The sequence below is a fragment of the Neovison vison genome, chromosome 12 (genome assembly GCF_020171115.1).
Source record: "Neovison vison isolate M4711 chromosome 12, ASM_NN_V1, whole genome shotgun sequence".
NCBI classification, from domain to species: Eukaryota; Metazoa; Chordata; class Mammalia; order Carnivora; family Mustelidae; genus Neogale; species Neogale vison.
Window position 1 is genome coordinate 4,730,142 of NC_058102.1, and position 12,947 is coordinate 4,743,088.

The window sequence follows — 12,947 nt, forward strand, 5'->3', positions numbered from 1 at the left end:
TTGCTATTTGTTTTCTTCAGGCGGGGGGACTCTTGAGGGATACGAAATTGTTTTTTCACAACTTCCATGGCATCAAAATATGCTGCAATGAGTATGTATCATACTGAATGTGTATTCAAGTTACAATAGGAAAAGAATGTTTCATTAAAAAAACGCAATTACAACAAGAGCTCCGCTCGTAGCCTTAGGAAGAATTACAAAAACAGGAAGGCATCCATCCCAATAATAAAATAACGGCGAACCCGGGCGGCACTGATTGGCTGCTGCAGGAAGACGCGCAGCGGAGCCCTGGGGGCGGGGCTGCGCGCACCACTTCCGGGGCGGGGCTTCGGCGGCCGCCGCCGCGCTCGCGGGAGCGGGCGATCTCCATGGCAACCAGCAGGGCCCGCGCGAGGCCCGCCCGCAGCCGCCACCGCCTCCGCCTCCGCCGCCGCGCCCGCCCCGCCCGCACCCGGCCGCCCGCGACCCGCCCTCCCTCCGCTGCGACCCCGACCCCGGCCCCGGTGCCCGCTCGTGCTCCCGCCCGAGGCCGCCCGCGCCCGCCTCCTGCCGCGGCCCCGGCCTGACCTGACCGGGAAGCAGTTCCGCGGGCCGCCGCCGCCGTGACTCATCGGCCCGCCCGCGTCCCCCGATCGGGCCATCTTGGTCGCGGCCGGCGCGGCAGACGGAGCCGCGGAGGAAGCCGCGGAGACCCAGGTACGCGCCCGCCGCGGGTCCCGGGCCCCCGCACCGCCGCAGGTGCATCCGCTCTTTGTTCTGCACAAGGTGGGCGCCGGGCCTCGCGCGGGGAGGGGGCTCCGGGCCCGGGCGCCCCTGCCCGCCGCCCGCTTCCCGCCCCCCCCCGCGCCGCGGCCTTCCCTTCCACCCCCCTCCACGCAGTCCAGACGTTTCTCTAAAACATCTTTTCCTCCTTCAGGGCCCAGAACAACCCGACCCCCCGTGCAGCCCGCCGTGGCCCGGAGAGGCCCGCGATAAAGGAGCCGCCTCCGGAGTCGGCACCCCCACGGCCTGCACCACCTGCCCGGCCTCGGCTCTGCCTGGTCCCGGCTGTGCGCGGCTCTCGGCCCCGCCGGCCCCGCCTTCTTGTTCGGTCTTCCCAGCCGCTCAGCGTGGAACCCTGATTCCTGTCGGGGTCTGCCCAAACCTAGCATCACAGGTGCTCAGGCTCTGGGTCACCCACACCCCCTTCTCCCAGCCCACCCGTCCAGGCCTTCGGCTGCCCTCTGGCCAACATGGTTCAACCCCAGACATCGAAAGCCGAGAGCCCGGCCTCTGCAGCATCTACCAATGCCCAAATGGATGACGTCATCGACACCCTGACCTCCCTGCGCCTCACCAACTCCGCGCTGAGGCGGGAGGCCTCGACCCTGCGGGCGGAGAAGGCCAATCTTACCAACATGCTGGAGAGCGTGATGGCAGAGCTGACCTTGCTGCGCACCAGGGCCCGGATTCCGGGGGCGCTGCAGATCACCCCGCCCATCTCAGCAATTACCTCCAATGGGACCCGACCCATGACCACGCCTCCAACCTCCCTGCCCGAGCCCTTCTCTGGAGACCCCGGCCAGCTGGCAGGGTTCTTGATGCAAATGGACAGGTTCATGATCTTCCAGGCCTCCCGCTTCCCCGGTGAGGCTGAGCGAGTGGCGTTCCTGGTGTCCCGGCTCACTGGGGAGGCAGAGAAGTGGGCGATCCCCCACATGCAGCCTGACAGCCCCTTGCGAAACAACTATCAGGGATTCCTGGCAGAGTTGCGGAGAACCTACAAGTCTCCACTCCGGCACGCACGGCGCGCGCAGATCAGGAAGACTTCTGCCTCTAACCGGGCTGTGCGCGAGCGGCAGATGCTCTGTCGCCAGCTGGCTGCCACCGGAACAGGGCCTTGCCCCGTGCATCCAGCCTCCAGTGGGACTAGTCCAGCTCCGGCTCTGCCCACGCGAGCACGGAACCTTTAAGATTCGGCCACCGCCTGGGTCGCCTCTGCAGCGATGCAGACAGCATACGCCCTTTACAACGTAGAAGTGTCCATACAACAGCATCGCCCTTGTTTGAAGACCTTTCTTCCTGCCTCTCCAGACCTGTTCCATAAGGAGATCTTCCTTCATCACTCTTGGGCGCCCCATGACCCACCTTCCTTCCCAGTGATCTGTGCTAGCTTTGGACCCACAGTGCATGCTTCCCGTGTCTTGCTTGCAGACCCAGCTCTCCTGGGGACCGCAGCTCTGCTGCTCAGCCACAGTGACCCCACAGCCCGCTGCGGATCATTTGAGCGGATCTCTCCCAGCCTGATAAGGTTCACAGACGCTCTTGCTCTACCCTGTGCAGGCCCCCATGGCAGCTCCCCGCTGATGACAGAGGGGAGCCACTTTGGCCAGGCTGGTGGTGTGTTTTGGATATGCGGGGCGGGGAGTCTGGCTTCGCATCTGCAGCTGATCACCATCCCTGCCAGGCCCTGGAATAGCAGGTGGAGGCCTGGGGGGTGGGGGGCTCGACTCTGCTGCGGTGGCCAAGTGTTCCCTGCTGGAGTGTGGCACAAGCATTTCTGGTGGGCAGGCTTCACTCCTCGCGGGAACACATAGTCGGTATGTCCCGTTGTCGCCACTGGGAAAGTCCCCAGAGGATGCACCTGCAGGAATGCTTGGCTTTAGTTGCAGCATTCTGACGGCGCTGGGCATTCTGGGAATCTGGAACTGGCCTGCTGCAGGAGGTCATTGTGACTCGGGATCGCTGAGCGGTTCCATGGAGCCACCACAGGTGGCCTGTTCGTGTACATCCCTGAGGCCCATGGTGGGCTGAGGGGGGGGGTGCACCAATAAGAACCGCCACCGCCAGCTTGTGTAGTCCCCCCACCCCCCGCCCTGCCTCTGCCCCCCATCACTTGGTGGGAGGCCTGTCTAGCTCGAGACCTGTTCCCGTCTCCAGACGACATGTGGCCTTCACCTTGGCCCACTTGGCCACCCACACCACCTCTAGGTCTCCAAAGCCGCGTGTAGCATGTCCTCCCTGTGCCTGGGCTGTCCCATCGGGTGTCTAGGCTTTGTCTAAGAAAACAGGGACTCCTAGCTTGAGACCCAAATCCTCTGGGATGCGTCATTAAGCACTTAAGGAAGGAGTGTTTGCCTCTGATGGCCCCACCAGGGCCTCTGTGGCATTTTTAACGGGAAAGAGCTGCAGTCCGCCTTGATCGTAATGTGAGGACAGGACAGAACTGGCACTTGGGTCCAAATTCCAAGGGACAACGCTACACCTGTGATGGTGGATGGCCTTTTGGTTTCTCATAGGGAACACCCAGAAATCACTTTCTAAAGGAGACTTGGCCAAGCCCTTTGGACCATGATGCTCTCGCCATATTTAATGCCAAATGAACCGCATTTACATGACTGCCTGGACCATGGGGAAGATGAGGTATCTTATCCTGGGTCCATCTGCCCTATCCAAATGGTCCTGGCTTGACGGCCGAAGGCTAGCCTCTGCACCCACCCGAAGACCCCTGTCTTGGGACACCCAGAGGTTGGGTCCTAGGGTCCATCCTTTCTTCCTGAGAGTTTTGATGATGCTGGGGACAGTGACTGCGTTCTTAAAGCGGCCACTGCCTTGCAAGGTCAAGGACATTCAGTGGCTGCTGGGGTTCGTGGACTACTGCCACCCACTCATTGTAAACTCTGTTAGCCCAGTCGCCCTGCTGAAGAACTGCCTGAATACAGGCTTCAGGCCCCCTGGATTCCAGCCAAGGCTGTTCCAGTGGGACCGTGGTGCTCATCAAGCATGAATGGGGGGAGGGGAGGACACACAGTGGGGTCATCATTCTGGGGGGGGTGGGACCTCTAGTGGGGGGTGTACAGATCATTTTCTCTTTGTGCTCAGTGCTCTACTGTCTGCCTGCTAGGCGGAGGGGCTGCGGATGCAGGGGTGCAGACCCCGGGGAGGGGAGAGTGGACAGGATGCCTGCCGGGGGTAGCAGGCACCCTGAAGGTTGCCATGTGGCCCCAGCCCGCTGAGGGTGAGAGACCCCGCATGGAAGCAGGGTGGGAACTGCCATCTCACCGACCCCTGGGCCTATCCACGTGGCACAGAAGTCCTACAGCGCTTGCGTTGCGCGCAGCCCTGGCGTTGTGCCTCGGAGCGCAGCAGGGCGCCGCCGCGGAGGGCCGGGCTGGCGTGCTGCCTGTCTGCCCCGTGATCCGGCCTCTGCCGCGGGTGGGTCGCGCCCCGTCCAGGCCGCTGCTCCAGCTCCCTTCGGTTCAGTGAGTTGTGTTTCGGCCGCTGGGGCTTCTGCTCGTGGGCTTGCTTGTGGTGCCGTTGCGCATCTGCGCCCTTGACCGCTTCCGGCAGCTTTGCAAGTGAGTAGATGAGAGGCTCGGGGGCTTGCCCTGTCAGACTCAGAAGAGGCCCCACGTGGCTCCCGTGGAAGACGTCCGAGTTCTCAGTGGAAGAGAGTGAGACCCGCGCTCCGTGCAGCCCAGAGCCAGACCGTGGGACGGGGAGGGTCAAGCTGGAGAAGGAAGTGGGGGAGGGGAGCGGCGTTGTACAGACTTCCGGTTGTGAGTTCTCTCAATTTAAGAGAACAGGTATTTGATGTATAGGAGGGACAGGCAGTTAGTAGTGTTAAACTGTGCATGTGAGGGCAAGTTTTATATCTTTCATGGTGTGGACATTATTTGAACTATACTGTGGTTTTTCCAGTCTACCTGATACCCCACCTGGTAAGTAAGCCTCATGGCATAACAGGGCATCGTTTGAGATGGGATTTAGAATAAGGGGTGACCTCCTGGCCGAATGTATAGTGTGACCTTGGGCTTAATGTCCTAAGGCATTTCCGTGATTTCTAGGAAAAAGCAAAGACCTGGTTTGTGTGTCGCAGGTAAGTATACCATGAGTGAGTAATGACGGGGCGCAGGACCCCCGAGAAGGTGCTGGTATGACTTTTCCTGGTGTGTGGGTCCCTGCCGCCAAGTGTGACAGGCCACTTGCTGGGTGACCGCAGTCCTGGCAGTTCAGCCCATAGGGGAAGAATGTGAGGGACAGGTGGGCGCGACATACTTAGGCTACCTTAAGGGCGCAAGCCCTACAGTCGGATGAAAGGGATCCCCATGGATCACCTGCTGCAGAGGACTTTGGGTGGGAGGACAGGGAGGAGATGGAGATCCTTGCCGGCAAACTCAGCTCTCCAGGGCCTGGGCAGCCTTAGACGGGCGCTTAGAGCTGGGGTCAGGACTGGAGTCTGCAGAAGGAAGGGCAGAGCCCCTCACTGGGCCAACAGCAGTAGCGTGCCCGCGTCAGGAGAGGATTGGTTGTAGGACAGGTCCGCTGTGGAGAGGGCTGGTGACCCCATGGCATCTCCTGGGGTCCTAACATGGGGAGTGGTGGCAGGTGGTACAGTGCAGACTCCGTGGAGGAAATGGGAGGGGCCCTTGCGGCTCACTGCGACGTCACTAACTCCACGGAAAGTAACAACGCACCAGGTCTTTTCACGGTCAGAGCAAACCCACACCTTACAGAAATGTTGGAGAGTAAGGTAGAACTTGAGAAGAGCGAAGTCGTGTCATTTGGGTGGCTCTCCTGCCAGGCCCCTCCTTTCTCCCCGCACCCATCATGGTTTTCTTCTTTTTGTTGCGACGTAGTGGTGATAACGACCTTCTGTAATGAAGCAATGCTGTGTGGGTGTTTTCACTTCTATCCGGGGACTTCCCCATTACACGTTATTACTAATTTGCGTTTGAACTGGCCGTGTCCTCCCGCCACGTAGATGGACAGTAGTGCCCATGCCTGACCACCCATGCCGCCCGTCAGCTAATCTCCCACCACCAGAAATGGAAGGATTTCTTCGTACATAACGCTTTTCCCCAACGTCAAGTTATTTCCTTAGGATAGATTCTCAGAGGTGGGATTATTGGATTGATATGAAAACCTTTGAGCCCCTTATGACATATCGACAGAATGGTTTCCAGCAACGTTTGTATCCACCGACACTGCCGCCAGCAAGGACGGACGTGCCTCTCGGACCGTCTCACCGGCTCTGAGGCGTATCCTCTGGCGAGGCTTGCTGGCCCGATGATGAAACATACCTGTGTGTCAGTTTGCATTTCTTTGCTTTCTAGCAAAGTAGAACATCTTTCCATGTTAAGCAGTTGTGTTTCCTCTTCTGTGGATGGTCAGTGTCCTTTGCTCTTATCTACTGGGGTCTGATAAATTTGTATGAGCTCGTTCTATATTAAAGATATTAACCTGTCGTGTGTCATATTTGCTGCCTGTGTGTCCAGCTCTTTACTTCTGTGTGTGTGTCACTGACATTTTGACTTCCTCCATGGCCGATCCACTCTCTCGTTGGGCACAGTGCTTCTAGACTCCCAGCAGCAACACGGTGTGGACACATATGTTTGTCCCTTTGGCTCATGGCTGTGTCATCGTGCCTGTAGCTACATGATGTGGTAGGCACCCCGTAAACCTCTGCCAGCTTGCTGCGTGGCTGCGCGGGCGCTGGAGGTTTGTGGAGGAGTACAGTGAGGCCCAGCCCCCATGCCTGCGGACCAAGAGCAGTTGTCCAGCCTTCGAGTCTCAGAATCCCTGGGCGCCGTTAGAAATCACTTAGGACCCCCTAGCTTCTGCTTCCATAGATTTGACTCCTCGACATTGACCATTTTAAAATGGAGAATGTCTGAAAATATTATTGTGAAAATAAGCACATTACAGACAACATAAATAGCGTATTTTAAGAAAAACTATTTCCCAACACACAAAAAGTGAGAAGAGGGACACTGCTCTCCATTTTTACAAATTTCTTTAATGCCTGACTCAGCAGGAGACAGCTGGAGTCTCACACCCACTTCTGCGCTCAATCTTCTGCAAGATCACTTCTCACGTAGCTTCTGAAAAATTCCACTGGGGACTCATGACATAGAGTGGGAAAGCAGAGAACATTCGAGCATTGTCACAAAGCCAATTTTACCTCACAGACCCCCTATGAGGGTCCTGCCCACTCAAAACCACTCATCTGAGAAGAGCAGAGACTAGAAGGGCCAGTCGATGCCTGCATTGGGCCCTTGCTTTGCGTGTTCGATTTTTTTAAAATGTTTTGAAGATTTATTTGAGAGGGAGCGAGCAGGAGTGGGGGTGGGGGCGGGGGAGAAGCAGACTCCCCACTGAGCAGGGAGCCTGACGTGGGGCTCGATCCCAGGACCCTGGGATCATGACCTGAGCCGGAGGCAGACGCTTCACGACTGAGCCACCCAGGCGCCCCTCTCTGTGTTTTCAACGTTAGGTCTCTCTTTCCCTCTAGAGTTAATAAAGTTGGTTCTGGAATTAGTCTGGCACGGAGTGTGAGGGAACACTCTAAAGTGACTTTTTCCCCCCAAATACTTCAACATCCTGAGATCATAAGTTCTTTCCATCGCATTGACGTGTGTTCCCTTCATCACATCTGAACGTCATCTTTTAGGACCGGCTTTTCTGTATCACCTTTCGATCCGCTGACTTCCCTCTGCCTCTCTTTATAAAATGACTTTGGTCTCACCATTCGTATTCCTATCTATCCAGGAGGGCTCCCCTTCTTCGGGTTTCCTTACTCTTTCCCACCAGAGGAACTTACAAATTAATTCTAAGTTTTCCCAACATCTTGGTAACAGGTGCAGAGCTCGGAGAGACACGGCTGCTTTGGTGAACGGTGGGCAGGTTTGAGAGCTGCGAGCCGGTGGGCCGTCCGCCTACTGGCCCAAGACCTCCGCCTCTTGCCTCCCTGGCCTGGGGGTTTCCATATGGCTTCTCTAAGACAGGTGGTGCTTTAGGAACGGGGTTTAAAGGTCTTTTGTTTGTTTGTTTGTTTATTAAGAGTTTATTTATTTGACAGAGAGAGAGAGAGAGATCACAAGTAGGCAGAGAGGCAGGCAAAGAGAGAGGGGGGAGGAAGCAGGCTTCCCGCTGAGCAGAGGGCCCGATGCGGGGCTCGATCCCAGGACCCTGGGATCATGACCTGAGCCGAAGGCAGAGGCTTTAACCAGGCGCCCCTAGGAATGGGGTTTAAAACCTGCCCCCCAACTGGCTAGCCTATTGCCAAGTCAGTGTCTTCTGCTAAGGAAAAGCATATAGAGCACACGTAGCGCCCTAGCTGAGTCCTGGATGTCTGGCCCTAAGAGGTTCACAAGGGCCCAGGCACCCGCTCCTCCTGACCGTGGAGGCCTGGAGCTGCGCCCCGCCGCCGGCCAACTCCACTGTGGGACCCAGTTCGAGGCTTGAGACCAGGAGCCTGGGTCGGGACAGCGCCTGCATCTTCGGCGACCACGCAACACCTGCTTTTGCTTTCAGCTCCCACGCACCCAGCCTAGGAGAATTCCACCCCCGGGCCCACCGAGTCTCGCTCCCAGTGAGCGCCGGCTGCGACCCCTGCCTTCTCTTCTTCATCCCCACCAACGATGAAAGCCTCCACCAAGGCCTTCCAAGGCTTCTGCTGCACAACCCTCGTTCTGCTTAGCTTTGGGTCCCAACCCCTGACCACTTTGGTCCCCCTGCCTCCCCTCAGGCTCTTCGTCCTGTGGGAAGCCCAGGGTCAGATTTCCTCTCTTAGAAGCCCTCCTTGAACAATACCCTCAGCTTGACAGCCTTATAGCTATTAAAAACCAACATGCCATGTTAGTGAGATTCTGCTTTTCTCCCCCGCTAGACCCCGTGCCCCTTGAGGGCAGAGCTGACGTCCGATGTGTGTGTGTCCCCGGCACCCAGCCCTGGGGGGCTCACAGAGGAGCCAGCTGGGGACACGTTCAGGGGTTGGCCAGAAGAACAGCCCAACAGACAACCGCTGCGAGTCTTGGGTCCACGACACCCAGGCCACCTGCCGAGGAAAACTAGACCCTCCGGCAGGTGCCACACCCCTCTGTCCTGTTTTCTTACGGGACAGGATCGTACTGTCTATATGTCTTATCAGCCTGCTCTGGGCTTATTTGTCCCACAGAACAATGATGAGAACCTGACAACGCCATGACATTTACGGAAAGGGCGCCAGAATAAATGAATGATATCCTGTCTCCTGATTTGCCTCCCTTGACTCCAACTAGCCCTTGCTTTGGGGATGTACCTCGTTGACGATTTTTGTCACGGTTGCGTGGTGTTGCAGCAAACATCGCCGCAGCGACGTGTTTCCTTGGAAGTGTGGCTCTCCGCGCCCTCGGCTCCCGTCGCCAGCCTGCTTTATACTGACTGCAAGGCCACAGCGGACACCCGGCAGAGATGGGCCGGGATTCTATGGGACCGTTCCACTGAGCGCGGAGTAGCCTGTGCGGCTTTCCAGGTGATTCCTTCCCGTTTTCACAGACCCCATAAGCGTCTCCTGCCAATGGTGACATTCTATTCCAGGAATAGAGGCTGTGAGTCCCCAGCCTCCCTGCCAGGACTGAAGGGCTCATCATCCCAGCGCCAGGAGGGTTGGTGACCGACCCTCTCAGCGGTTCTGCCCCAGATTCACCTTCAGATGAAGCCAGCGCCTCACCCGGGGCCATGCCTCCTTCCCTCTGACAGCGCGCACCAAGCTCTGGTCAACGTGGGGCAACCCCGCAGGGTCATCCCCGCCCCCAAGCTCCTTGCGACACTGACCAAGGCCTAGTGACCGTGACACAGCCCAGCTTGGCGCTCTGCCCGGCCCTGCTTCCTTCACTCTCTGTCGGTGTCCACCGGAGACCACTTCCCAATGAACTCCCTGCAGGCGAACCTCTGTGTCAGAGTCCGTGTCCTGGGGACAGTGGCCTGCGGCAGTCCGTCCCATCCTTCAGACGTTGTCTCCTCCTCCTCCTTCAGCTTCTGGAGCTTCCCAGACGATGTTCGCTGGTGTTACTGCTGCCGGACATCTTGCTCCTGACGGGAATGGGGAGCACAGTTGCTGGGTTTTCCTGGGCGTCCACTCCGGGCTCTGTGCTTGCCGGCCCCGTGTCGCTCTGACGTCGTCCTCCCGCCGCCCGCCCGGACGGGCCGTGTCACGGCGCCGCCTGATGGACCAGGGACCAGAGCCGGAGAGGGTAAGCGACGGGTCCGCCGTCACACAGCTGCTGGGGCCATTTGCGGGACCTGAGCCTGGTCCCTGGATTCCTCTTAACCTGTCTCTTAACCGCTGCCCGTCTAGTCTCCCCCCTGTACCCGCGGCCATCGCGCTGGAGCGAGGGGCCCCGTGCTGCGTCCTGACCCTGTTTGTGCTGGACGCTGTCCCTTCAGTTCCGCGCACGTGAAGGGAGACCACTGTCCCCAGCACCCACACACGCCACACACACCCACACACGCCACACACACCCACACACGCCACACACACCCACACACGCCACACACACACCCACACACGCCACACACGCCACACACACACCACACATGCCACACACACCCACACACACCCACACACACCCACACACGCCACACACACGCCACACACGCCACACACACCACACACACCACACACACCCACACACGCCACACACACCCACACACGCCACACACACGCCACACACACCACACACACCCACACACACCCACACACACCACACACACCCACACACGCCACACACACCCACACACGCCACACACACGCCACACACGCCACACACACCACACACACCACACACACCCACACACACCACACACACCCACACACGCCACACACACGCCACACACGCCACACACACCCACACACACCACACACACGCCACACACACCCACACACGCCACACACACCCCCACACACCCACACACGCCACACACACCCACACACACCCACACACGCCACACACACCCACACACACCCACACATGCCACACACACCCACACACACCCACACACGCCACACACCCACACACGCCACACACACCCACACACACCCACACACGCCACACACACCCACACACGCCACACACACCCCCACACACCCACACACGCCACACACACCCACACACGCCACACACACCCCCACACACCCACACACGCCACACACACCCACACACGCCACACACACCCCCACACACCCACACACACCACACACACGCCACACACACCCACACACCCACACACACCCACACACACCACACACACCCACACACGTCACACACGCACACACACCCACACACGCCACACACACCCACACACGCCACACACACCCACACACCCCCACACACCCACACACACCACACACACGCCACACACGCCACACACACGCCACACACACCCACACACGCCACACACACCACACACACCCACACACACCACACACACCCACACACACCACACACACGCCACACACACCCACACACACCACACACACCCACACACGCCACACACGCCACACACACCCACACACGCCACACACAACCACACACGCCACACACACACCACACACCATGTGCTCACCACACACACACCTACACCACACACACATGCACACGACACACCACACACCCGCTCACACCACCTACACACCCGCTCACACACAGGCCACACACCCACACTGCACACACACCATAAACACCCACACCACACACACCCACACACCACACACACGCCACACACGCCACACACACCCACACACGCCACACACACCCCCACATACCCACACACACCACACACACCCACACACGCCACACACACGCCACACACACCACACACACCACACACACCCACACACACCACACACACACGCACACACGTCACACACGCACACACACCCACACACGCCACACACACCCACACATGCCACACACACCCACACACGCCACACACACCCACACACACCACATACACGCCACACATGCCACACACACCCACACACGCCACACACGCCACACACACCCACACATGCCACACACACGCCACACACCCACACACACCACACACACGCCACACACACACCACACACGCCACACACGCCACACACACCCACACACGCCACACACAACCACACACGCCACACACACACCACACACCATGTGCTCACCACACACACACCTACACCACACACACATGCACACGACACACCACACACCCGCTCACACCACCTACACACCCGCTCACACACAGGCCACACAGCCATACTGCACATACACACACATACACACCACATGTACACACACAGGCCACACACCCACACTGCACACACACCATAAACACCCACACCACACACCACCCACACACCACACACACGCCACACACGCCACACACACGCCACACACATGCCACACACACCCACACACGCCACACACACCCCCACACACCCACACACACCACACACACCACACACGCCCACACACGCCACACACACCCCCACACACCCACACACGCCACACACACCCACACACGCCACACACACCCCCACACACCCACACACACCACACACACCACACACACGCCACACACACGCCACACACACCCACACACGCCACACACACCACACACACCCACACACACCACACACACCCACACACACCACACACACCCACACACACCACACACACCCACACACACCACACACACACCCACACACCCACACACACCCACACACACCACACACACACGCACACACGTCACACACGCACACACACCCACACACGCCACACACACCCACACACGCCACACACACCCACACACGCCACACACGCCACACACACCCACACATGCCACACACACGCCACACACCCACACACACCACACACACGCCACACACACACCACACACGCCACACACGCCACACACACCCACACACGCCACACACAACCACACACGCCACACACACACCACACACCATGTGCTCACCACACACACACCTACACCACACACACATGCACACGACACACCACACACCCGCTCACACCACCTACACACCCGCTCACACACAGGCCACACAGCCATACTGCACATACACACACATACACACCACATGTACACACACAGGCCACACACCCACACTGCACACACACCATAAACACCCACACCAC

The 12,947-nt window shown here is 58.8% G+C and overlaps 2 protein-coding genes across 3 annotated transcripts; both read left to right on the forward strand.

The window, feature by feature from the left end:
- The first annotated feature begins 529 nt into the window (after positions 1-529).
- RTL6 (retrotransposon Gag like 6) lies at positions 530-6,237 on the forward strand. Of its 2 annotated transcripts, none has more exons than XM_044227284.1 (2): positions 530-696; positions 917-6,237. In XM_044227284.1, the coding sequence occupies exon 2, from the start codon at positions 1,233-1,235 to the stop codon at positions 1,950-1,952; it is 720 nt and encodes a 239-aa protein (XP_044083219.1). In that variant the 5' UTR covers positions 530-696; positions 917-1,232; the 3' UTR covers positions 1,953-6,237. The 2 variants fall into 2 exon arrangements, with proteins under 2 accessions (XP_044083219.1, XP_044083220.1); XM_044227285.1 differs by lacking the exon at positions 530-696 and adding an exon at positions 705-765.
- Positions 6,238-10,511: 4,274 nt separating this feature from the next.
- On the forward strand, positions 10,512-12,414 carry LOC122892329 (putative uncharacterized protein FLJ46204; the record flags this gene model as incomplete). The annotated part of the gene is made up of 3 exons (XM_044228649.1): positions 10,512-10,595; positions 10,994-11,038; positions 12,334-12,414. Coding segments are annotated over 3 exons (210 nt in total), but the record flags the coding sequence as incomplete, so codon positions are not given.
- Positions 12,415-12,947: the final 533 nt, after the last annotated feature.

Excerpts from the sequence above, each read along its gene's own strand:
- RTL6 (XM_044227284.1), top strand. The coding sequence starts at position 1,233 with ATGGTTCAACCCCAGACATCGAAAGCCGAGAGCCCGGCCTCTGCAGCA.